This window comes from Poecilia latipinna, unplaced genomic scaffold (assembly GCF_001443285.1).
Source record: "Poecilia latipinna isolate Pla-1442-1.1 unplaced genomic scaffold, P_latipinna-1.0 Scaffold2114, whole genome shotgun sequence".
NCBI lineage: Eukaryota > Metazoa > Chordata > Actinopteri > Cyprinodontiformes > Poeciliidae > Poecilia > Poecilia latipinna.
Genome location: NW_015114730.1, coordinates 32786 through 55045, shown reverse-complemented (window position 1 = coordinate 55045; position 22260 = coordinate 32786). Strand labels below are relative to the sequence as shown.

Below are 22260 nucleotides of genomic sequence, written 5' to 3'. Positions count from 1 at the left end.
AGAAATGTCAGCCGACTGAAAAGGATGTTCATGTATTGCACTGTTTATGCAGGCAATACTTGTTTGGGGCTCTTTAAGTTACTTTATTTATACCTATAGGTAGATTTGTTTTGCAGGGGTTCCAAACATAACACACACACACACACACACACACACAGACACACACACACACACACAGAATAAAAAAAAAAGAAAAACATCATAACCAGAATCAGTCGGATATAACAGTGCTGTAAGTGCTTGAGGCTCCACAAATGTGATCACAGCAGGACACAGAAGTGAAGAGTAAGACTCAAAAGTAGAAAAAAATGAAAAAATGAAATCTATAGAGACTAATAGTGTCATTTCAGCTGCATCAATACAGAATGGTATAAAGCGCATGTAGCTCTAATAGCAGCTTTCAGCTTGTCTGCGATGTTTGATCTCAACTTGACAATACTCCATAGATTCTTCATGTGCTTTAGGCCAGGCATTCCATTACAAATCCATCTGTGCAGAAATCCACAGATGGATCCGCAGATGGATCACAAATCCATCTGTGCAGAAATCCACAGATGGATCCGCAGATGGATCACAAATCCATCTGTGCAAAATGATTTTACATAATTTATTTTGCTCTTGAACAGAATCATTGAAATGCATAACATTTTTGAACATTAGAATCTCACTCACTGAAGTGCATTTTTAGGAGGTAACCACAAGAGGGCACTAGAGTCTACATTACGTCATGTAGCTGAAGCAAAGCACAGGATGCAGCTCGGTTTGTTTGTACCTCCTCTCTTGTTTTGATGCAGATCCTCCCCACGTATCCATCGTCTGCGTCCCAGCTGCTGACGAGCCTGACCACCTCCTCCTCGGGGGCCAGGGGCCGATACTGAGCGCAGCGCTTCACCTCGCTGCGCTCCTTCAGCAGGGGCACTTTCTCCTCACACAAGAAATGCTCCAAAGGGTTTTCTCCAGATGTCACAACCTGAACACATATAAACGACAGATGCCTGTGTTTATTTCTTTCACTCCTGCCTCAGTCGCTTTTTCATTTTTCGTTTCCGTCGCACATACCATGTCCAGCAGCTGCTTGGCTGTGGTCTGCTCCGTCACAGAGAAGACTTTGAAGGGTTCTGGACCAGGAGTCCCATGCACTGTCACCCTGTGCTGCTCTGAAACACGCTTCTCCTCCGAACTAAACAGCTGTGGAAAGATCAGGCCACGCATGGCGCGGCACGTTATGAAACTTCCCGACATGACATTTCTGCTTTAGTAGACACTCTCTTCAGAGCGAGAAAGTCAAACCGAAGCGAGTTTTGATGTTGCTGACTGGGCCAGCAGGAGTTGCTTTGAACATTCCTGGGTTGCAGTCTATCACTTGTTAAACTTTAATGAGGATGTGTCATTACAAAGGCTTTGAAGTTTTTTACAAGTGCACTTAAGCGATCAAATCTCGTTTGAACCGCTGCAATCTCAGCACCAGACCTGAGCAAGTCTTACCAAAGATGAGGGAGTGGCGCCCCCTGTGGGACCTTCCTCTGTTCTGTGGCTGTAGATGAACAAGCTGGAGACTTCGAGAGGTTCATTATGCTGCGTTCTCAGCTGAACATGCCTGTAACCTAAAACACAGAAAAACAATAACTATTCTCTGACTGGATATATGTGCTTTTTTTAAATTATGTCTTTAAAATGACTGTGAAAGACTGGATCTAAAATTTTTTATATTTATAATGGTTTACAAAAGTGTTAATGCCTCTAAAAAATGTTCACAATGTACACATGAGGTGAGGATTAACACAAATATATATTATTTTATGCATTTATTTTGATTCACTATGACTTATTTGCCGTCAGCTGTGTGACTCCAACCTGGTTTGAGGGCTTTCAGAGGCATCGTTCTCTGAGCCGTGATCTGGGAGCTGTTGTTCTCCACCACGGCAAATCGCAGGAAACACATCTCCTCGAAATGCACCGTGAACTGAAAGCGCTCGCTCCACATCGGGTTGAGGGTGTTGCGGTGGATGGGCTTGGTGCGGAAGTGGTAGGTGTCGACCGACATTCCCAGGACGTCTACCTCGATGCAGGGGCTGCCGGAGCTGTTACCCGGACAGACGTTCTGTCCGGAAACGAGCTGAGAGGAAAGCACGATGTGAGATGCTGTCATTTCTTTCTAGATATATCATTCGGCACTAAACAGCAGGTGGGTCTGAGAGCACTGCATTCACAGTCACCCTGACCTGCAAAAAAGGGATTTACCTTCTTTTAGACCCCCACACAGGAACACAGTGTGATTTTTGTGTCGAGTCACTCCTGTTTATACTCTTTGTTCTGGTACATCAGTTTACGACCAGGCGAATAATACTTTATTAACGTCAGCAGCAACTTTAACCGATCGACTTCCATCCAAAAAAGGCAATACAGCCATGGGTTTTGTGTGGATTTTCTTTTTTTTTAAGATCCTAAACTAACTTTTGATGTGCATATGGGAAGTTATTTTTTTTTACATTTATATAAATAAGAAAATGTGTCCTCTTAAAATTGAAACATGAAAGAACAATTGTAAAAATGTAGTAATTCTGAGTGAAGTTTAAACTCACAGTGAGGGAATAGACTGCTGGGCTCATTTTCTCCAGGTCTCTTTCCATCGGACAGAACTGCTGGTAAAGTGGACAGCTACGGTCCCAGAGCACAGCAGGCTTCAGGACATAGCCACAGCCACCATTAGTCTCAAATAACGCTGTGTTTAACTGCATCGGCAGATCTGAGGAGGAAGAAATAAAATCTAAACTTTTAACACAACAAAACAAGCAGGAGTTTTGCACAAAATAGCAACAGTGTAGAAGGAACTGACTTTGTGGGAAAAGGCGGCAGTGTGGGCTCACATTAGCGAGTTGAGGGATTTTCTCACAAAAACAGAATGTGGTCAGCATGTAAACTGCTCTTAAGAGACAATGAAATTGTCTCCCGGTATTTAACACTGCCATTCTTTCAAACTGCATCCGGGAGAGCCTTTCTAAAAGGCAAATACTTAACGTAATTGTGAGCATCCTCATCACATCTATCACTTTTATGCATGAGTTTATGTTTGAAAGATGATGTAGCCATGATTGAGTAGGAAATACTTAAAGGATAGGAACAGACTCTAAAAAACACTTCTGCTTTACAGATCTCCTCTGTTTCTGCTTTCTTTGACACACCTAAATTAAAAGGTAATTTCTTTGTTGCTAAATTATAACTTTATTTTTTAATTAGTTTTGAGGAAGCTAATTTCAGTATGTCTTGCCACACCCAGGCCTGACTACTCTATCGAGTAGTATCTGTCTGACAGGCTGAATGACCTCAAAAAAGCAACACATTGTGACTCGAAAAACAAATTTATTAGCACCTATTGGTCTGCAAAGGCTTACAACAAATGAAATAATCTAAAAGCAACTTTTATATTTACTTACTGCTCTGGCAGATATGGATCTAAAGTCTCCGAGGCAATTCAAAGATGCTATAGACTTATGTAGAAACTCGAAACATGTCGCATTTTATCAAGCAGACATAATCTGCCTTTTATCCTGCTTCATACGTTGACTGACATGTACCTAAGCAGGTCAGCGCATTGCTCTCACCGTCTGTCTGATAGTTGAGGGCCACCAGCTGAATTCCATGCAGCCAGAAGAGCAGAGGGTTGGGATTCGTGGAGTCGATCCTGGTGGCTGCTGGGTATGTCCGGAGCAGCTGGCACTCCGTGTGTTGGATCAGCTTCTGAGAGTACCGCCGACACAGCCGCTTGGCTGCGTTCTCGTTGACGGATGAGATGTGGTAGCATTTGGGTGTGCGGATGATGGCGCTGAGCGAAGTGGGGGGGTTGAGTATGGGGGATGTCTGCTGTTCCTCCCAGCTGAGCCGTTCAGAGCCGCCTGCAGAAAGAGCAAGGAAAACTTTTAAAATCAGTATTTTTAGTCTTCTAAAATAAGGCAAAAATAATAGAAATAATCAAGAAAAAATCTGAATTAGGGTTCTGTTACTGCATAAAGACTGATAATTAATTATCAATACCCTTAACTATACTAATCCAATCCATCTTAAATGTTCTTTAATTAACAACTGACAGGTTGGTCTGTTTATTTTCTGATTTCTGTTAAATCAGGAGCAGCTCTAGGCCCTGCATACCTTTTCCTGGGGTGCGGCTTTGGGCTGTGACCTCCCCTGTTGCGCCACAGCGAGAAGGAGCTGTCCCAAATATGGACTTCCTGCTTTTTCCTCTGTCCTTTCCTCTACCAGAGCCAGATGGAGACAAGGTAGACAGACCTGCAGGGAGATAGAAGGCAGTGAACCATACGATACCTTTCATAGACCCTTTTAACTCTGGTTAATATCAACCAATAAAGTCCAAGATCTAATTAAACTTAATTTAATTAGATAAATAAAACATAATTTCCTAATACTGTGCCAAGATGTCACCACTGCCATGAGATGTCTAGCAGTTTCCTCAAAATATAGGGAGTTCTCCTATAAGTGTGGGAATATTTGGATAAGGTACCAAAAACATCATCAGAATGAGGCATTTTGGAAATTTTGGAAAGAAGTGAAGAAAACCGCCTCCAATTTTGATCAATAATTTTAATCTGTGCGGCATATGACTAAGAACAGTCAAAAGGCATAAAACCAAAAACACTTTTCAACCAATGATTAATCTGAGCTGATGACACGGAGGCTCTGGAGCCTGAAGTAGCGGTAAAATCTCCCAACTTGCCTCTGTTGCCAAGCAATCTGCTTATATGTGTATCTTGGAAGAGCGTGCACTTCTCAGTTTGGAGTGCTACTCCACAGGAAGCATGGTTTATACCAGTACTAAGCAGGGTGCCATAATTTATTTATTTTTTTCTCTTTAAGAGTGTCAATTGCTCATGTCATCTGCTTGGCAAGATCCATTATTGGTCTTACTTTGACGTGAAGAAAGCTTTAGTCAATGTTTATTTAGGACATTTCTATCCCCACACAGAATTTTCTCAAAGTGGATTTATTCATGCAAAATGCTTGAAATATGAGGAAAAGCAAAAAATGAAGGATAAAAATAAGCGTGTTACTAAAACCAATGGCATCAAACAGTTCTGCTTTAAATAAAAGTTGAAAATGTAAATATTTGCACACAGTTTTTATGGGGTAGGGTGACCAGTCAGGAATAGTACCAGGCCTGCTGCCTTTGTGAAATGAGCCTATCATCCTGCTTCCTTTCTCACATCCTTGTCTCTGGAAATTGTAAACAAATAAAAGACTAGTGGAAACACTGGTGGGTTTATAAGGGCATATGTCATTTAACGAGAAGACCATATTTTAGACATGGACGAGACGATGAGGTTCTATATTTAAAGCGCATGGAGAAATATTTGAGATAAATCGCAGTGAGGAATGAAGACGGATTCCTCTGAAGATGATACAGGCAACATCATGAGTGCATAAAGAAAACAAAGTCAAGAGTCCTGATCTGAAGAACTGAGGATGTACTCAAGTTAAACTCCGAAGTCTAAAAGGCAGAGCAAGTCAAGAGTTTTCCTACAACACGGTAAAACTAACTGTGGTTTTATCAACTTCGACAGAAAACTGAAGCATAATAAAGTGGCCACAATTTCCCAAGGGGGGAGGAGTAGTCACGAGCTTACTGGGTGTTCTGTGTGGGATAGCAAAAGAGTTGTAAAAATGACCACCATTTATTTCTCGAAAAGACGGCATTAAGAGCAAAAAGCAAAAATGAAATCATCTTGAGTATCTAGATAAATACACTGAGCGTTTAATGTCCACCAGTAAAAAAGTAAAACCATACCAGGGAATTTTACAGCCTGGCAGTAGATGATGAGGTCAGAGAGCTCCTGTGCGATCTGTCGGCTCTCCTTCTTGTTCTGAGGAAGGTAAAACTCCTCACCCAGCTCCATGTCGAACACCTGCAGGTCCGGACATTAGGAAGCAACAGAAGCTGGATTTCACATAAGCAGCAGATAAAAACAGGCTGATACTGAAATGCATTGACTTTTTTTTTTTATGTCACACTGTGTTCAACAATAATGAAGAGAAACAAACATGGAAAAATAATAAATGAGTAAAAATATCAATCAAAGGAATGAAGTTGGTTTACGACTTTAGGTTTCTAACCTTTCCTTTGCTCTGTATCATGTTGTCGGCTTTCTTCATCCTCTTTGGTATTTCGTCAACACTTTGGTCCTCCTTGTCAGCCGGGCTCTTAGCATCGGGCTTGTCATCCAGGATGTTGTCTGTACAATAAAACGGGATAGTAGAGAAAGGAAACCTAATCAAAACCAGCATTTTTTTAAACGTTGTTGACTCGTCTGTCAGATCCTGAACCCTGTTTGCGATCAGAAAATATATCAATTCAAGATTGTTTTGGTTTGTATAGAGAAGAACACCAAAAGGTTCACCTTAGAATGATTCAAAAACTAAATAAAGGTTTTGGAATGGCCTAGTCAAACCATACACTGCTGTGGCATGAGACATTTTTACCTAACTGATATTTTCTCCACAGAAAAATTAAGGCATCTAACCTTAAAATAAAAACAGTAATTCCAAATTATCTTCAGCTCTAATATTCATCAACAAAAAATCATTTAAAATATATTAAGCAGCTAACAAGCATATTCTTTCCCACTGGGGAGCTTATAAGCATTTCTGAAGCAAAAGCTCACAAAAATTCCAGCTTGAAAAGAAATATTCAAAGCACTATCTCTTAACTGTAAACAGAAGCAACAGCAGGAGTTTGTTTGTATGCTCCCTTTTCCTCCTACACAGAAATAAAAAGCCAAAAACAGTAAAGACGGAATAAAAAAAAAAGAAAACATACATCAGTTTAAAGGCTTGGAGGCTTTTTATTTGGAAAATCTTAATTCCTAACATTTGGAATCTTTTTAAAAAGCGGTTTCACAACCAAGCTGAGGTTTAACGTTGGACTGCAGACAGCAGCTGAGGTGGGCCAAAGTGTGACGGGAGGGAGCTACTGTTTAACCAGAAAGGGTGGCAACTTGCCAAATTAGAACTGAAATGTTTGTATTTGAAGGGCAAGCTGAAGTTAGTGCTAAAGCTCATAACGTAAAACAAGCAGGGTGGAGGATTACTTGATTACGTTGCATTTGATAAGTTTGTTGGTTAATATTTCTGAGCAAGTATTGAAAAAAAAAAAGAGCTAAGCGGGCCTTGTAAAGGTCTATTAACGGTGAATTTGTCAAACAGGGACAACCAGGGAATAGTAAATTTAAGGGCAGGGCTGAGGCTGAGACCACGGCAGGGTAGTTTCCTCTGGTTTGTTGTTCAGCACAGGGGCAATGTAGGGCCTGAGAAACCAGATGGCTTTGTTTTGCTTCCCTGATGAGTCTGCCCAGCCGCTGGCGAGGTCACAGACAAACACAGTACGGAGGAAAAGAGGAAGTGTGATCTTATCTTTGAGGGACAAGGAGCAACTCTACAGACAGCATTATACTTTGACAATAAGTGTTAAGTTTTATCAATAGGAGTCCAATTTTAATCGCAAAGCTTCAAGGCTAGCACATACAGATGTGCACAGGTTCCCTGACGGCATTGCGTTTATACAGCTGTTATTATGCAGGAAGACGAGCCTGTTTCACATTAGCAATGCAAAGAAAACCCTTAAACATGAAGAAAGCTCAGGTCAAAGTTTGGTGAACGTGTTGAGACAGAAAACAGTCTCAGATTTCTCTAAACTGAACGTTCACAAATTTTTTGATCTGAGGGTCTACAGGCTCGACTGCAAACAGCACGTAAAAATTCATACGTTCAGAAATGACATAGTGCTCGCATGTAATCACAAACACTGCTGATGTCACCGAGGAATGAACAACAGAAAATACTGTGTTGCAAATGTGCTGCAGGAGAGGCTGACAGTTCAACCTGTTTGCGTCACTTTTGCTTTATTTTCTTACAGTCAAGCATCAAAGATTATAAATAAATAATTCACTGCAAAACAGATTGAAGTGCTAGTTCCCGTGCCAGAAAGCAACACAGAGCAGAGCAGGACCTTTGATCCACACAAGCAGCACGCAGACAGCAGCAACAGCAGCGATCACTAATGCACTTCTTCATCCCGGCGTTTCATCTGTAAAGATTATGCAGTGGTATAAAAGCACCAAATAATCACAGTGTCCTGTGAAAAGACACTAGAGGTTTAGTGTCAATATCTAAACAAAGTATTTTACGCAGTTATTGTTCTTTTTAAGGATTCACACCCCTTCGACCTTTTCCAAATTTGCCACATAACCATAAATCTCAATGCATTTTATTGGGATTTTATGTGACAGACCAACACAAAAGTGGTGCAAGTGTGGCTTGGTTTTGTATTCAGCCTCTGCTACTCTTTTATTATTATCCTACGCTACCAGTTGCCTTTTGAAGTCACTTAATTAGTAAACAGAGTCTTCCTTGGTGTAATTTATTATAAGTGTAACTACAGCTGTTCTGTAAAGGCCTCAGAGGTTTACAGGCTCTTCTGCACCCAAGTCAATACTGTCTACAACCACTTTTTATTGCAATAACACCTGAAATCTAGTGGGGTATGTCTCCACCAGCAGGGCTGTTCTAACACATAAATATGCTTTAATATAAACTATTATAGCTCTTGCTGTAAGTTTAGGATTGTTAACCTCACAGCCCTCTGAAGCTAATCCAGAATTACCATTGAACTCGTTGTTGCTTTTCTGGTTGTTGTCCCTGTACCCAAGCTTGTTAGCTTAGCTGGATTACTATAGATTTACATTTTCAGACTATGGATTTAACAGTGTCCAAATATGCTCAAAACTATATTGTATTATTTATCTTACTGGTGTTGTTTGTTTACTGATGATCTCTAATAAACCTCTGATGTTCTCACAATATAAAATACTGACAAACTTCATATTTGCGGTTGTAATGTGACAAAATATGACAGCGTTCAAGGGATATAAATAAACTTTAATCACAAAGATTAAAGTTTTTTTGTTTTTTCACGAACCTTCTGGAAGAACACCAGCGTCCACTGCAAAACAATTACAGAGAAAACACAGAAGCTTAAAGAGGCACATCAGGGGATTTACCTTCTAGGCCATATGAGGCAGTAGAGGCTGTGAGGACATCAGCTAAGTGGAAAACAGGCAAGAAAAAGGGAAAATGAAACGAAAAAGAGTCAAGTGTCAACAAAACACAATCAGCTGTTAAAAAGAGGAAGGACAGAATAGAGTAGTGAACAGAAAGTGAACAACATAAAAACTTTTAAGTGGGGGCATATTCAAGTTTGTTTTGAGTTCAGTGAAATCCCATTGGGCCTCTTTAATCGAGTGCAGCTTTGGAGTTAGCTTCCCCCCATTTCAAAGCATAGCTATCCTCACCATCAGATAGAGACTCATAATCATAGTCATATTCATCTTCTTCTTCTTCCTCTTCTTCATTAGCGTGGTTGTTAGGGGAAGATACTCCTGGTGATCCGTTGCTCGCCTGGGCTTGCATGTGTGCCAGCTGGTGAGCCTGTGAATGAGTTTACATGGATATTATCAGAAGGACGATCTATATCACTCATGATTTTAAACATAAGAGCTATTCTCCATAGAGAAATCCTTGTTTTCGCTATATAGAAACGGTGCATACATTTCAGCACATTTGCATCTATTATTTATGTCTCACGGTACTCTAAATGAGCAGCGGTGCTCAATATGTAATAAACTAAAGCAACCTGGAGGTTCCTTCACAGAATCACTTTGAGGAAATATAAATTATGCAAACATGTGGATGGGAGCCGTTTTATCCCAACCTTCTGTTTGAGGATGTCCACCGGCGCCTGATGGGCCTTCAGCTTCTTGTTCTTGAGGAGGATCTTCCCACGCAGCTGCAGCGGGGACGGCAGGTGAGGGTCATCGCTGAAGTCACTCTCAAAAAGGAAACGAGTCACGAGACGTTCCCCACACACAGTCTAATGGAAAAAAACATTTAAATATGGCGGATGGCATCAGCACGATTTTTTTTTATGTGAGACGATGTCATGTCAAGAGGATGAAAGGGGCAAAAAAAAAAAAGGATGTCTGAAGCTCAAGTAAAAAATGGAAGTGTCTTTATCAACTCAAGACAAGACAACAAAAAACAAACATGACCAGGGTGATGTAAACTGTCAAGGGGCACAGAGCTGTTTGAACTTTAAAGACTTTAATTTATCAAGATCGCCAGAAGTGGGTCTCCAAGGAAGAGGAAATGATGTGAAGTTCTCTTGGATGAAAGCATGGTGACATCGCATGATTTAGCCGTCTTTCCCTGAACCTGACCTGGCGTGACCTCCAGTTTATGATATAACTTAAAAAAAAAAAAAAAAAGCAAGATTGTCTGTTTAAATCGTCAAAGCAGCAGAAAAAATGCAGTGATTGAAAACATATGTGAAGTCTTGGAAACGGTGAATGGATATTTCATTAAGGGTTTAGTGTTTTGGGCAGAAACGTGGATACACAATTCAATTTGATTTAGTTTATGTACACAGCACCAATACACTAATCAATGGTGTATCTTTGATGGTTTTAATTTTGCATTTAATCCCTTCTTTTGTCAGGATAGTTGGGTGATTCGACAGGACGATGACGCCAAACATACTTCTAGATTGTTTGGAATAGATAAAGCAGGATAACAATAAGTTTGAAATAGCCCTAAATTGTATTGCTAAAAAACTGGCTCCATGCAATAAATCCAACAAATTAAATTAGATCTAATAATGCTTATTGACATCTAACTACATATCAGTAGGGGTGTCTGGATTTGAGCTAGTATGAATAATTTGGTCCAGTGTGTAAGAGAAAAATTCCAACAAAAAAACTTCAGAAAATAATTTTTTCATAATTTATTGAGCTTATTTATTGCCTAATCATCCCAGTCCTGTCTAAAAAATGGCTAAAAGACATTGTTAAAAGCCCAAGATTAATATAAATTTCATGCTAATGACGACCATATTTTAACTTCTGTTTTCCATTAATGGAAAAAAAAAAAAAAAAAAAACCAGTTATGTTTTTATTTTTGGCTACTACTCAGGCATCAACAAAACCCAAAACAAATTATTCACAAAAATCTCAAAGCATCCCATCATACCTTGAATATTTCAGCCATCTTACGCTGCTGCAGAAGTGAGCAGTGGTTCTCTATGGACAATATGACTGGCATGTCAGAGTTGACAAATGCGGACCGATTTACGGCTTCCACCACATCCTGAGGGATCAGGGGAACAAGGAGAACTTCTTACAAACAAAACTAAATCAGAATTTACAAAAACATTCCTCTGGGTTACAGTTTCAACCAAAATGTCTGTAAAGCATGCTACACAAGATGGATAGTAAATGAAGCTCAGTGCAGACCAGTTGGTAAATGTTTATAATGTTTTAAAAATTTAGATTTATCAACACGAACTCAACATTTATAAAATAGCTCAATCTGATCTAAAGTCAAACTTTTATCAGCTTGATGAGATAAAAATCAAGGATTAATTTGCATTTATATTTATAATATAAATAATTATATTTATAAAATATAAATGGCCATATCTGACCTTAAAGGGAATTTTGGTGGTGAGTGTGTGTCCGTGGTAAATGACTGGCATGCCGTCATCTCCATCCCAGCAGTCCAACTCCACACTCCTACAGCCTTGAAGCAGAACCTGAAAATCAGAGAATTGACAGGAAAATAAATGTTGAAAATCTGGACATTCTGGTTGAAAATTATACCACTTAACAGTGTGACTTACATGGCTATAAAGCTCAACAGAGGACTCTCCTTTGAGCTGATGACCAGTCAGGTAGGTGTTGTGAGAAGACTCGATGTAGTAATATGACAGAGGGTACTGCAGCTCCTCTGGATTCATCTGAGATTCCTCATTATTAGAAGCAAAGTTGTCTTTGTCCATCAGAAACCTAATCCAGACATAGAGAAACAATCTCTAAGAGATTTAATCAAGTTTTTGCTGTGTCTTCTACACACAGTTTGCAATTTGCCACTTTGCCAATTTGCAGTGGCAAACTGCAAAAAAACTTAGAGTGCATTGGGATTTATTTCTGATTTTCAGAGTAAAGGTGGTTCAATTTATACATACACTAATTGTTTTAGATATTTATTGATAAAAAATATTACAAACTTCTTAGGGATGACTTTGTGTTTGTCTGTCACATAGAAGGGCAATAAAATCATGAATCTTTGCAGCTGTCCCAAGATAAAATGTGGAAAAGTTAAAGAGGAAATTTCTTAAAGGACTATATTGTTTCACCAGGTTGAAGTTTATTGTGTACTTTGTGCTATACCTTGCAAAACCTTCAAAGGACATCCAACCCATTTGTCTCATGGTTGATGAAGGCTCAAACCTCTGCAAGAGAAGTAAATAATAAACACAAAGTGGTCCATTTTTTTCTCATTACTGAGGTATAACCTGTGTCGTTGTCCACGTTGCTCCAGATTTGTACCTGTATGATGCTGAGGATCTCGTCATAGCTCAGGTGCTCTCTCTGACAGTTCACTAAAAAGTCATTGAGTTGTGGTATAGCCAATCCCAAAACACCCAGCGATGCGTTCTCCACCCCTGTGCCGTTTGTCACGATGCTGGCTGCCGCGATCGCATCTGAGATCTGCTTCTGGTTGTCTGACATCAGCTGCCTCGTCCGGATAAACAGGCCAAGATCGGACCCATTCCGGGTGAGTAGGTCTAAACAGCCGACAAACCAATTAGAAGCTGGAATAGGAAGAGGGTAACTGAGCATGAATTTGAATTTCTGCGTTGTTACCCAGGTCTGGCTGTAGTCCTGTATCTTTGTCATCTATCCTGAGGTTGGTGTAGAGAGGGGAGGATTCTGGACATGAGCGACTGCAGGGCACAGCAAAGGTGTCAAACAGTTCTTTCAGATCCTTCCTGCTTCGGATGCTGTGGATAAAACAAATAGATGAACTCAGTCCAATTCATGCAAACGTCGACTCACAGACTAGTTAATCTGACTGTGAAAACAGTTTGAGTTTCCATTAGGATAAATAAAAAAAGTCAAATCAATGTGTAGGTTTTAGAAAGTCAAATTTATGACTTTTATGACCTTTTTAATGAAATTGAATACCATGAAAACTATAAATATTGGGCATGGTTTGGCCATCCTGCTGTATTACAATCAAGCATAGCAAAAACTGTGCATCTCACACTGCATATGACTCTAACCCCTGTAATGCCAAGATTTCTTCTTCTTTTTTTTTTTTTTTTTACATTGGTTTAAGCTGGTCTATCAAAAAAAATTCAGACAAAATACATTGAAGTTTGTGGCTGCAATGTGGAAAACATGGGTGAAAGTTTAAGGGGTATAAATACTGACCAATTTACTGTATATCAACAGACCTTGCAAGAAAACCCTAGACCCCAAAAGGTGTTTTGTTTCTTTTTTTCTGACCCTGATCCATGAAAGCAGTATGTGGTTATTATTATAGAAAACACAATCTAAAAGGTTAGGAGAAGATGAGAGAATCTAAGAAATGTAGGAGGACCGTTACAAGAAATGCTTTTCTTTCTATTCACTAGACAAGGAAAAATGTAGACAAGCCAAATAAATCGCGGAGCAGAATCCTTTGAAAACTCCCTAAACACGATAACTATGAGGGGCATTTATTGTAGCATTTTGCCTTTATGGAAATTTGATAAGAACCTAACTATTACATAAGAGCGGGGAGTTAGGCACGGCTGTCCATATTCAGACACAGTGTATGAATTCAGAAATAGAAAATTTAATGCTGGTTTATGCTTTATACCATGTTTAAACCACTGTGGAGAGGCTAAAAAACAGACTTTAGCCCAGAGTTGAAACTCCTAATTGAGGCGACAAATGTAATTTATTTATCTTAGCAGTAATCCATATCATAAATACCTGAATGACTTGAAGAGCTCAACAAATTCAATGAAGCTCATGGTGCTGTCAGAAATCATGAGATTCTGGAAGCCCCTGAAGCAGGCTTTACCTCGGCCGTGCCACGATCTGCTGCTCCACGCCCTGCGGAGGAAAAAGAAAAAAAGGGAAAGAAAATATGACCAAAATCAAAAGAATAATGTCTACATACAAGTGAGGCTGTAAGTGTTTTATTTTATTCTTTTTTACCCTGGCTGTGACTTGGACGTCCCTGACAGGATTGGAGATGATTGTGGACGGGAGTGGTTGGACCCAGCCATGCTGGAGGAAGAAGACGATGACGAGGAAGAAGCTAGCAACCCAGAGCTCTTATTGGATGATGGGTAGAATGGTCCCGGGAAGCTGTCATCTGCAGAGGTGATGAATACGTCTTATACCCAGAGTTTTTGCGATATTCATATTTTGTTATTAACGATTCTCAGAATCTACTTTAGCTTCACTGAATTTATACGAGTCCTACAGGTCTCACCTGGATCTTCTTGGTCGATGCTGTCAGATTCGGGACCGTTTCGATATAAACCTTCCTTACAGCTCCGGGTCTTCCTGGAAACCATCTCATCATCGGTGGCATCCCCGCTGTCTCCCTGAAATACATGAAGAAAGGTAATATTATGCTTCTGATGCTTTGTCTCTAATTATTCAAACCATCTATAGGCCATAATATTTAGTATAATTAGAATCAGATATTTGAATGTTTTTTGGTCCTTCACAGCTTAAATTACTATGAATCTGAGTTATACAAGTTGTTAAAGACACACTGGAAAAAGGCAAAACACAGAAATCGTACATGTACTGACCCGTACAAGAACCTTCTTTTTCTTCTTGGACTTGTCATTGATGCTCAGCGGGCTGTTTTTCTGGTTACTTTGTTTCTCTACAGCCCCTGTGCCCATGTTCCACCTCCTCCCACCAAACAGCTCAATGGCCTGAGCTAATGTGGGACCTTCGTACCGGCCTTCCTCCTAAATATGCAGTAACACAGTATTAGACCAACAGATTGATATGTTAAAATAGCACTGATAATAGCACCAACACTCCTTGAACTTCTTCACATTTCGTCCAAGTTCAATCTTTTTTATTCCGATTTCATGTGATTGATTGATGCAAAGTGGTGCAAAATTATGACGTCGAAGGAAAATGTCAGTTTTGAAACTACAAAATAAATGGTTTAGATCAAAGCAAATGCATGTGTTGGAATGGTCCCAAGCTTGTGTTTATTTACTAAGTAAGTGTCTTCTGAAGGTAAATGTTCGAACCGGATTTTATCCAAATAAATAACAAGGTTGTTTGTGGTTGCAACATGATAAAATGTGGAAAAGCTCAACACAAATTCTTCTGCTAGGTATTACATTGTACGTCATTCACATCACATAGCTGAGTTAGTAAAATTATTAGTGATACCATTCCAGTTCATAATTTACCTGATATAAGCTCACATACTGCCTCCTCAGCCACTGAAGTCTTTGGTCTGGGAACTTCTTTAGTTTCCTGGTTGCGTTCACCAGCTCTGACAGGCCCTTGTGGAGCATTTGTGCGGTGTGATTGGGAGCCACGAAGTGTAGTAGTCTGACAGCACAAGTTAGCAAATTGATTCAAGTTTCAAAATCACAGCAAGGTGTTTTGGCAGCAAATCAGTGTTGCAGCCTGCTGTTAGTAAGCACACACCCACCTGTTGTCAGTGGTACTGAGACCATAGAGCAGAGTCAGACCGTTCTCCTCCACCGTCATTTGGCTCAGCTTGTTTTGCAAACACACAGTGTGAACATCAACCCCCTGATGGCCCAAAAACACTGCCTGCAGATTCACATAAACACCATGAGTCTGAATCACCACCATGATATGTAATTTAAACACAAAGCACGCTCCTAAGAGAGTCTGATTCTTTTCAACAAACCTTCACCACTCCAATGTCCAAGAGGCCTTCAGCCAACCCAGGCACCACGCTCTGTCCTAACCCGGGCAGCTGCTCCATGGGGGAAGCTCCTCCGCTTTGAGGCTTACCTGCCAAATATTTACAAAATGTTGGAGACGTATTCAAGGAAAGGGGTTTAACGATGCTCTGCATGGATGCGAACATTTACAACCAAGTTAAATGGTTTATTTGGCAAATAAAAAGACACTTGGCAAACAAAATGCAAGTAAACAAATACGGAGTCTGTTTACAACATAAATTACAGGAAATTGTATTTTTTAAGGTAGAGAGCTCCGTTTCAAATTTGTTTAAAGAACAATAAGGTGAGAGGAAGTGGAGACACATAAATGTCTTGAGGGTATCTACCCCAGATGAGCGTCGTGTTGTCAGGCTGAAGCCGCAGCAGACAGCGAGCGGTGAGGTGGCTGTCCTGGTCGTAATGAATGACTGTGGCTCCCTGCAGCAGAAACTGGTGAACATCTGGCTGTAGTGACAATACATACCTAGAAAAAAAAAGCAAAAAAAAAAAAAAAAAATTATAACATCTGTTCATGCAAAACAAGGGCCATATTTGTATATTTCTTTCTTACCAGGGAATGAGCTCCGTGCCGTGACTGAAAGCTCTGTGCGTCTCTTCGGTACCCTGAAACTCCACCTCTTTCAGTGCTGGTTCAGTGGACAGGTCACCGTCCGAGTCCGACAAGTCTCCAACTGTGAATCTGTAGATACAATTCATTTGTATTATGCGTATATTTAACCTCAATTGTTTTAAATGTGTTGAAGTTTTTCAGGTGCAGTCACGTAAGACATTAAAAGCATTAAAAACCCAATAAATACACACTTGGTTTAGTAGGTGATGATTATACAAGCAATTCATCAGCATGCAATTATCACTGCTTACTCCACAAGGGGCAAATATAATCATATTCTAGCATTAAAACATCACAATTGTGCAAGTAGAACATAAAAATTAATCAGTTTGATATTACACTTTTTTTTCAAAGCATATCTGATACAAAGAAAGCCTGCAGTACAAGATGTCTAAAAAAATATGCACTTCTATATATGGAGGATGAGATGTGAATAGAAAAGAGGTTGTTTCTTGATTAAAAAAAATCATTCTAATGGGAATCTATCAAATAGATATGTGACAATTTTTTGGCAACACATAACAAGTGACATTTATGCTCCATTTACACGCATAAAAATGTCCACTTGTTTCTAACATTATCAAGAACAACTGCTCAATGCATTTATGAACTCGGCTTAGTTGTAAGGCATTTAAGCAAACAGAGGACCGTTCTTACTTAGCTTCCGAATTCATATATTTTTGTTCATTTCTCTTTTGTTCCATTCATGCTCAGGTATTTTGAGGTAAATCCATAATAGTTCTCATTACATTTGTTTTCTAATTTTTACACAGAACAAAAATATGTTTATCTGTATTTTATCTTCCATTTTAGCAATTACACATGTAGCATTAGCTCAAAGTGACGGCTTAGAGTTAAATTACAGAGAAAAATTCACTGTAGATTGACTAAAGACTTACTGTATTTATTGCTTAAGACTTGCACGTGAAACACAGACTGATTATGTGTGGGTATGAAAAAAACTGTTGCTTCACTTACTCCATGTACACATGGGGCTGACACCCATGTGAATTAGAGTAACAAAGATGGATAACAAATAAAATTGTTTATCTAAGTGCTAACAGAATTTTATCATTTTTGCCCCAAGTACAGTTTTCCCTGCAAGCAGTAATTCATTACTGTGGTGAAGTACAGGTAGACTGGGCTGTGCACAGAGCCCTTTTAAATCCATGGGTAGAGAGCCGGTTGGTTAGGTCTCTAAGATACAGATCTCCTGGCACTTTCTCCTTTCCACTTGACAATTCTTTGCCTGAGATAATCAAATTCAGGCAAAGGATGTTTTTTAAAAGCTAACCTAAAGATGTGCTTTTCTATCTGGCTTTTAGGTGAAGCTTATTGGTAACTTTTGGTATGTTGTCATTAATTTTAGCAAGTTACCCGTTTACATTTTTATTACGCTTATGTCCATATCTTGACAGTTTTGGCAAGTGTTAAATATTTCTAAAATATTATTAGTAATATTCAAAATTTCATTGTAAATCCTCTTGACGTTTGTATAACTTTTATAATGTTTTTAACATTTGTAAAGAACTTTGTTACCCTTGCCTCTATAAATAAAGTTTAACCCTCCAGTGTTTGGTGTTCCATACATGACATCATCTCACTTTGACGACTTCAAGCTGTGTTCTGTTTTTTTCCTGGCTTTCTTTCTTTCAAACCTTTTTACAAATTTCCCAAATTCAAACATAGAAATAAAGTATGAGCATAGTGAGCACAACTGAAAAAAATGATGATATATGCCCTTTAAGTACCTGGCTTGCAGCTCAAACTGCAACTTAGCCTGTGTAAATGCAAACACACACTGTTCAAACTCCTGCAGTTGGTATTCAACCACTATAGCAACAACTTACAACACAGGCTTTGTTTCTGGTGTTGTCCTAAATGAATGGCAACTATAATAAAGAAGGGGGGGAAGGAAGAGAGGAAGAGTGAGAAGGAAAAAAATGGGGACAGAGGAAGGTTCTGGCAGTTGCCTCAGGTAAAAGAGTGAAAGAGATCCAGACCACAGGAAAAGAAGCAATAAACCGCTGTCACATTGTAGTCCAAACAGATGAAAACCATAAGGCTAACCAAAAAGAAGCACTGTTCGTATCTTTACCTGCAAGATGTAGTCAAAGCCAGAGAAAATGACTAAATGTAAATGAATAATTTATGTCAAAACTTTGATTAAATCTCCTTCTTTCACTTTCTAAATTCCAGTTTGAGTTATAAGCTACCTGCCACCAGTGGCCTGAGAACTACCAGAGCCCTGTTCCTTCCTGTCCTGACAGGAAGCAAGCCTGTTATCTTTTTTCTTTGTGACACGGGGTTTTATGTGAGCTCGGTTTCATCTCAACAACAATCTGCAAATGTGTTCCTTTGCAAACCCATTATCTTGTACCGCTATTTATGTTGAAAAAAAAAAATGAAAAAAAGAAAAATCAACCAGAATCAGGGGCTGGAGAACATTTAGTTCAATCCAGTCTTGTAGGATGTCAACAAAAGGCTGGAAAACAAATTGAAAGTCTTTATATTTTACTTTAAAACTAAACTTTCAAAAAATGTTAATGACTCACAAAAATGTTGCAACTGCGCATGCAGGGATTCAACAGTGTTTTCCCTGAGGCCTGACCAGCCAATGCCAATCACTCTCTGTATTCATAGCTTTGATGTAAATTTGAATGCAATATTTTATTTTTGACTTGCCCATGAGTCATTGTCTGCGAATGAATAGGAAAGGAAAAAAACTCAATTTTGGAAACAGAACTTTGGCACAAAGGATCAACATTTCAAAGCAACATAATCGACAGCCACTTAAAACTGAAAAAGAAAAAAAACTATTCCCTTCTGCCTTCGCAAGTGCATCAGAAGGCATCTTTGCAAGTGCATCAAAACTTTACAAAAAATCAATTTAATACAGTACCTAAACAAGTTTCACTTTTGAATTGATTTAATGAAATAAAATAACTCTTAAAAGGAAGTTCATGGAGACCCGTCTTTATGCTTTGTAACAACATGTAGGCAGAAACATTAAATATTCTAATGAATTCTTAAACAAAATAATATTTAATTTATTTAAAAACAAACAATAACTTAAAAAATAGCTTTATGAAAAAATGGGAAGAAAACAACTAACTGATTGCGGCAGCGGTCCCGTAAAGAGTTGCATCTGTATGTGAGGGATGGACCGGTTGACGAGGGACTGGTAGATGTTTCGTCGGATTCTTCAGACTCCAAACTACGATTGCACGATCTGAAGATGAGGGAGAGGAAAGTAAGACAAACGGACAATGGTTCCTCTTTCAGGGAGCATAGTGGACCATTTCCATCTCACCTAATAATCTGCAGGATGTTGCTGACGGTGGCTTCTTTGTCTGGGACGTGCAGCCCATCAGACCCGGACCGAGACATAAAATTGTGCTGCCCGCTGTAGTCGGACACAAACTGGAGACAAACAGAGCAACAGCTGTGATATTTCTTGCAATTGCATGTTGAAATTATTGGAATATATCCACACATGACACAGTTGGTCGCACCTCTATCGAGTCATCCATGTTATCTGGAGATTGTTTGAGGCTGATGATACTTGCTGTGCTGTCCAGTGCATCACTCAGCTCTTTTAGAAAAACCCCACAGAATGGCACCACCTGCAGAAGAAATGTGAAGGAAAATAAATTACAGAACATTCAGAGATAATTATTCATTGTTTAATGAACATCGTCTGCACAGACACAGACCTTGCAGCCTGGGATATTGAGCGCTCGGGTCACAACTTTCTTGTACTCAGAAGAAGATTCATGCTGAGCCATGGCATCCTTCAAACTTCTCATGGTCTCGATGTCCGTCTGGTCCATAAACTGCCACATCTTCAACACTTTACGGGATCTGTGAGGAGTGACGGTGGGAAATCCCGATTTAAAACTAGCAAAACAAACGGTGATAAATATGTGAGCGCATTAAAATAGTTTGTATGTCTCACTGCACCTTAATCCAGCCAGGAACTCCATGACACCATTGTAGTTTCCCATATTCCAGCAGCATCTGGCGACGTGGACAAGATAGGAAAAAACTTCTCTCTTCTCCTCCATGGACCCGGCTGTCAGAACCAGCCACGTCACCCAGGAACTCACCTGCATGTTCAAAACAAACGTACTTAAAACATAATAACATTTGACATAAACAGTAACTTGCAATAGTAATAATATACCTTCCACCTTTTCAAACCTTGCCAAGTTACAACCACAAACATCAATTTATTGAGGCTTTCTGTGATTTACCAACATAAATAACATAAATAGCTGAAGAAAGGACGAATCATTTGTATTCAATCATTTAATCGATTCCCTGAAGAAAAACAAAACATCTCAGAAAACCTTCTTAAATCACAACTGAAGTCAATTCAATTCAGTAATACTTTATTGTTCCCAAAGGTAAGTTAAATGTTTTTTTTGGTTGTTGTTTTTTTAATTCATATTATCTTAGATTTTCTTCAGAGAGCTGTTATATACGCTGGCTACGGGCAGCATCTATAGATACAGATGCAACAGCAGTCTGTATAACAGCATATCGGAAGAAGCCTCTGACTGAAGGCACTTTTCACAATAATCTCCAGAGGTTCCACAAAACAGAACAGAACTGGCATTCTACATTAGCTTCTTCAGGGGTTCTTTGTCAGTAACTGCCTCTGACGCTCATACTACATGATGGCAGAAGACACTGCACTTCATGACAGATTTATAGAAGTTATGGGGCCTCTTACTGCAAACACTGAAGGACCTAAGCTTCCACACAAAGTACAGTCTGTTCTGTCCATTCTTGTAAACTGATTCACTGTTGTGTCTGTTGTCCAAGTGAACACTGAGGCATTTAAACTCCTCCATCAACTTCACTTTTTCTCCCATGATGCAAATAGTGTTCTCCACCACTATGTTTTCCGCAACGAAACATGGCGGCAGCAGCAGCAGCTTTATCCTTCAGAAAAGGACAGATGGGATGATCAGAGTGGATAGAAAGGCAGGTGGAGTTAAATATAAGACAATCCTTTAAAAATAAACATGTTAGAGGCTACAACAGACTTGACTTGAAAATGGGATGGAGGTTCACCTTTGAGCTTTCGTGCATCTTTCTTGTGAAGAAGATAAGGTAAATTTTAAGTTTTTGCATATAAGGTGGTTCAAGAGGTAAGGCACTGTAAATTGCAACTAAATGAGTGAATAAGTGTGAAAGGCCTTGATTATTAAAATGAAATATATTTATGCAATACTTTAACATGAAACAACAGCTTTAACAACGGTATGAAGTGTTGCTCATGTAGAGTTTGCAATGTTTCATTTGCAAATACTCCTTATTGATTCATTTAGATAAGTTCATGACATAATGCGCCACATCTCTGGTTGCCTTGTTTCTGTTGTGACTGTGTCGTTACTAGGTGCATTGCAACTCGGTGACATAAGACAAATCCTGACACTTTTTATTGTGTGTGGTCTCTTGTTTGGAGATCTGTGACTAAACTGGCAGTATATGTACAAGATCGTGTCCCTCCCACACACACACACGCACAGAAAAGACATGGGGAGATCGGATGACCATCAGCTGTGCATGTGCAAACACATGATGGTCGAACCAGATATGGATCAGGGTCACATTCTTCGAGCTAGACACACAGCCTCATCCGTAAAGCTTCCTGTTCTCTTGTGTCATTGTCTCCAAGCATTACAGCCTCATTAATGTAGTCGCACACACACATAAAACACACACACTAACCCTATTGCAGGTGGTAAAAACATCCCCTGGCCTAAAG

The 22260-nt window shown here is 39.4% G+C and overlaps 1 protein-coding gene across 1 annotated transcript in view; it reads right to left on the bottom strand.

Moving 5' to 3' along the window:
- Window positions 1–22260, bottom strand: part of LOC106936294 (1-phosphatidylinositol 4,5-bisphosphate phosphodiesterase epsilon-1-like) — a gene marked incomplete at its 5' end in the record, with an annotated part of 50587 nt that overhangs the window by 9255 nt on the left and 19072 nt on the right. The window contains 32 exons of the mRNA XM_015017170.1: window positions 773–970; window positions 1060–1188; window positions 1486–1604; window positions 1855–2116; window positions 2583–2746; window positions 3603–3893; window positions 4147–4284; window positions 5798–5915; window positions 6124–6242; window positions 9066–9107; window positions 9357–9492; window positions 9776–9934; window positions 11089–11205; window positions 11543–11650; window positions 11738–11903; window positions 12288–12349; window positions 12447–12685; window positions 12765–12901; window positions 13881–14003; window positions 14109–14268; window positions 14389–14503; window positions 14717–14881; window positions 15341–15485; window positions 15589–15713; window positions 15814–15920; window positions 16198–16334; window positions 16422–16550; window positions 19597–19713; window positions 19795–19904; window positions 19997–20107; window positions 20198–20345; window positions 20445–20590. Coding sequence (XP_014872656.1) covers window positions 773–970; window positions 1060–1188; window positions 1486–1604; window positions 1855–2116; window positions 2583–2746; window positions 3603–3893; window positions 4147–4284; window positions 5798–5915; window positions 6124–6242; window positions 9066–9107; window positions 9357–9492; window positions 9776–9934; window positions 11089–11205; window positions 11543–11650; window positions 11738–11903; window positions 12288–12349; window positions 12447–12685; window positions 12765–12901; window positions 13881–14003; window positions 14109–14268; window positions 14389–14503; window positions 14717–14881; window positions 15341–15485; window positions 15589–15713; window positions 15814–15920; window positions 16198–16334; window positions 16422–16550; window positions 19597–19713; window positions 19795–19904; window positions 19997–20107; window positions 20198–20345; window positions 20445–20590 — 4542 coding nt within the window. The remainder of the gene's footprint in view (window positions 1–772; window positions 971–1059; window positions 1189–1485; window positions 1605–1854; window positions 2117–2582; window positions 2747–3602; window positions 3894–4146; window positions 4285–5797; window positions 5916–6123; window positions 6243–9065; window positions 9108–9356; window positions 9493–9775; window positions 9935–11088; window positions 11206–11542; window positions 11651–11737; window positions 11904–12287; window positions 12350–12446; window positions 12686–12764; window positions 12902–13880; window positions 14004–14108; window positions 14269–14388; window positions 14504–14716; window positions 14882–15340; window positions 15486–15588; window positions 15714–15813; window positions 15921–16197; window positions 16335–16421; window positions 16551–19596; window positions 19714–19794; window positions 19905–19996; window positions 20108–20197; window positions 20346–20444; window positions 20591–22260) is intronic.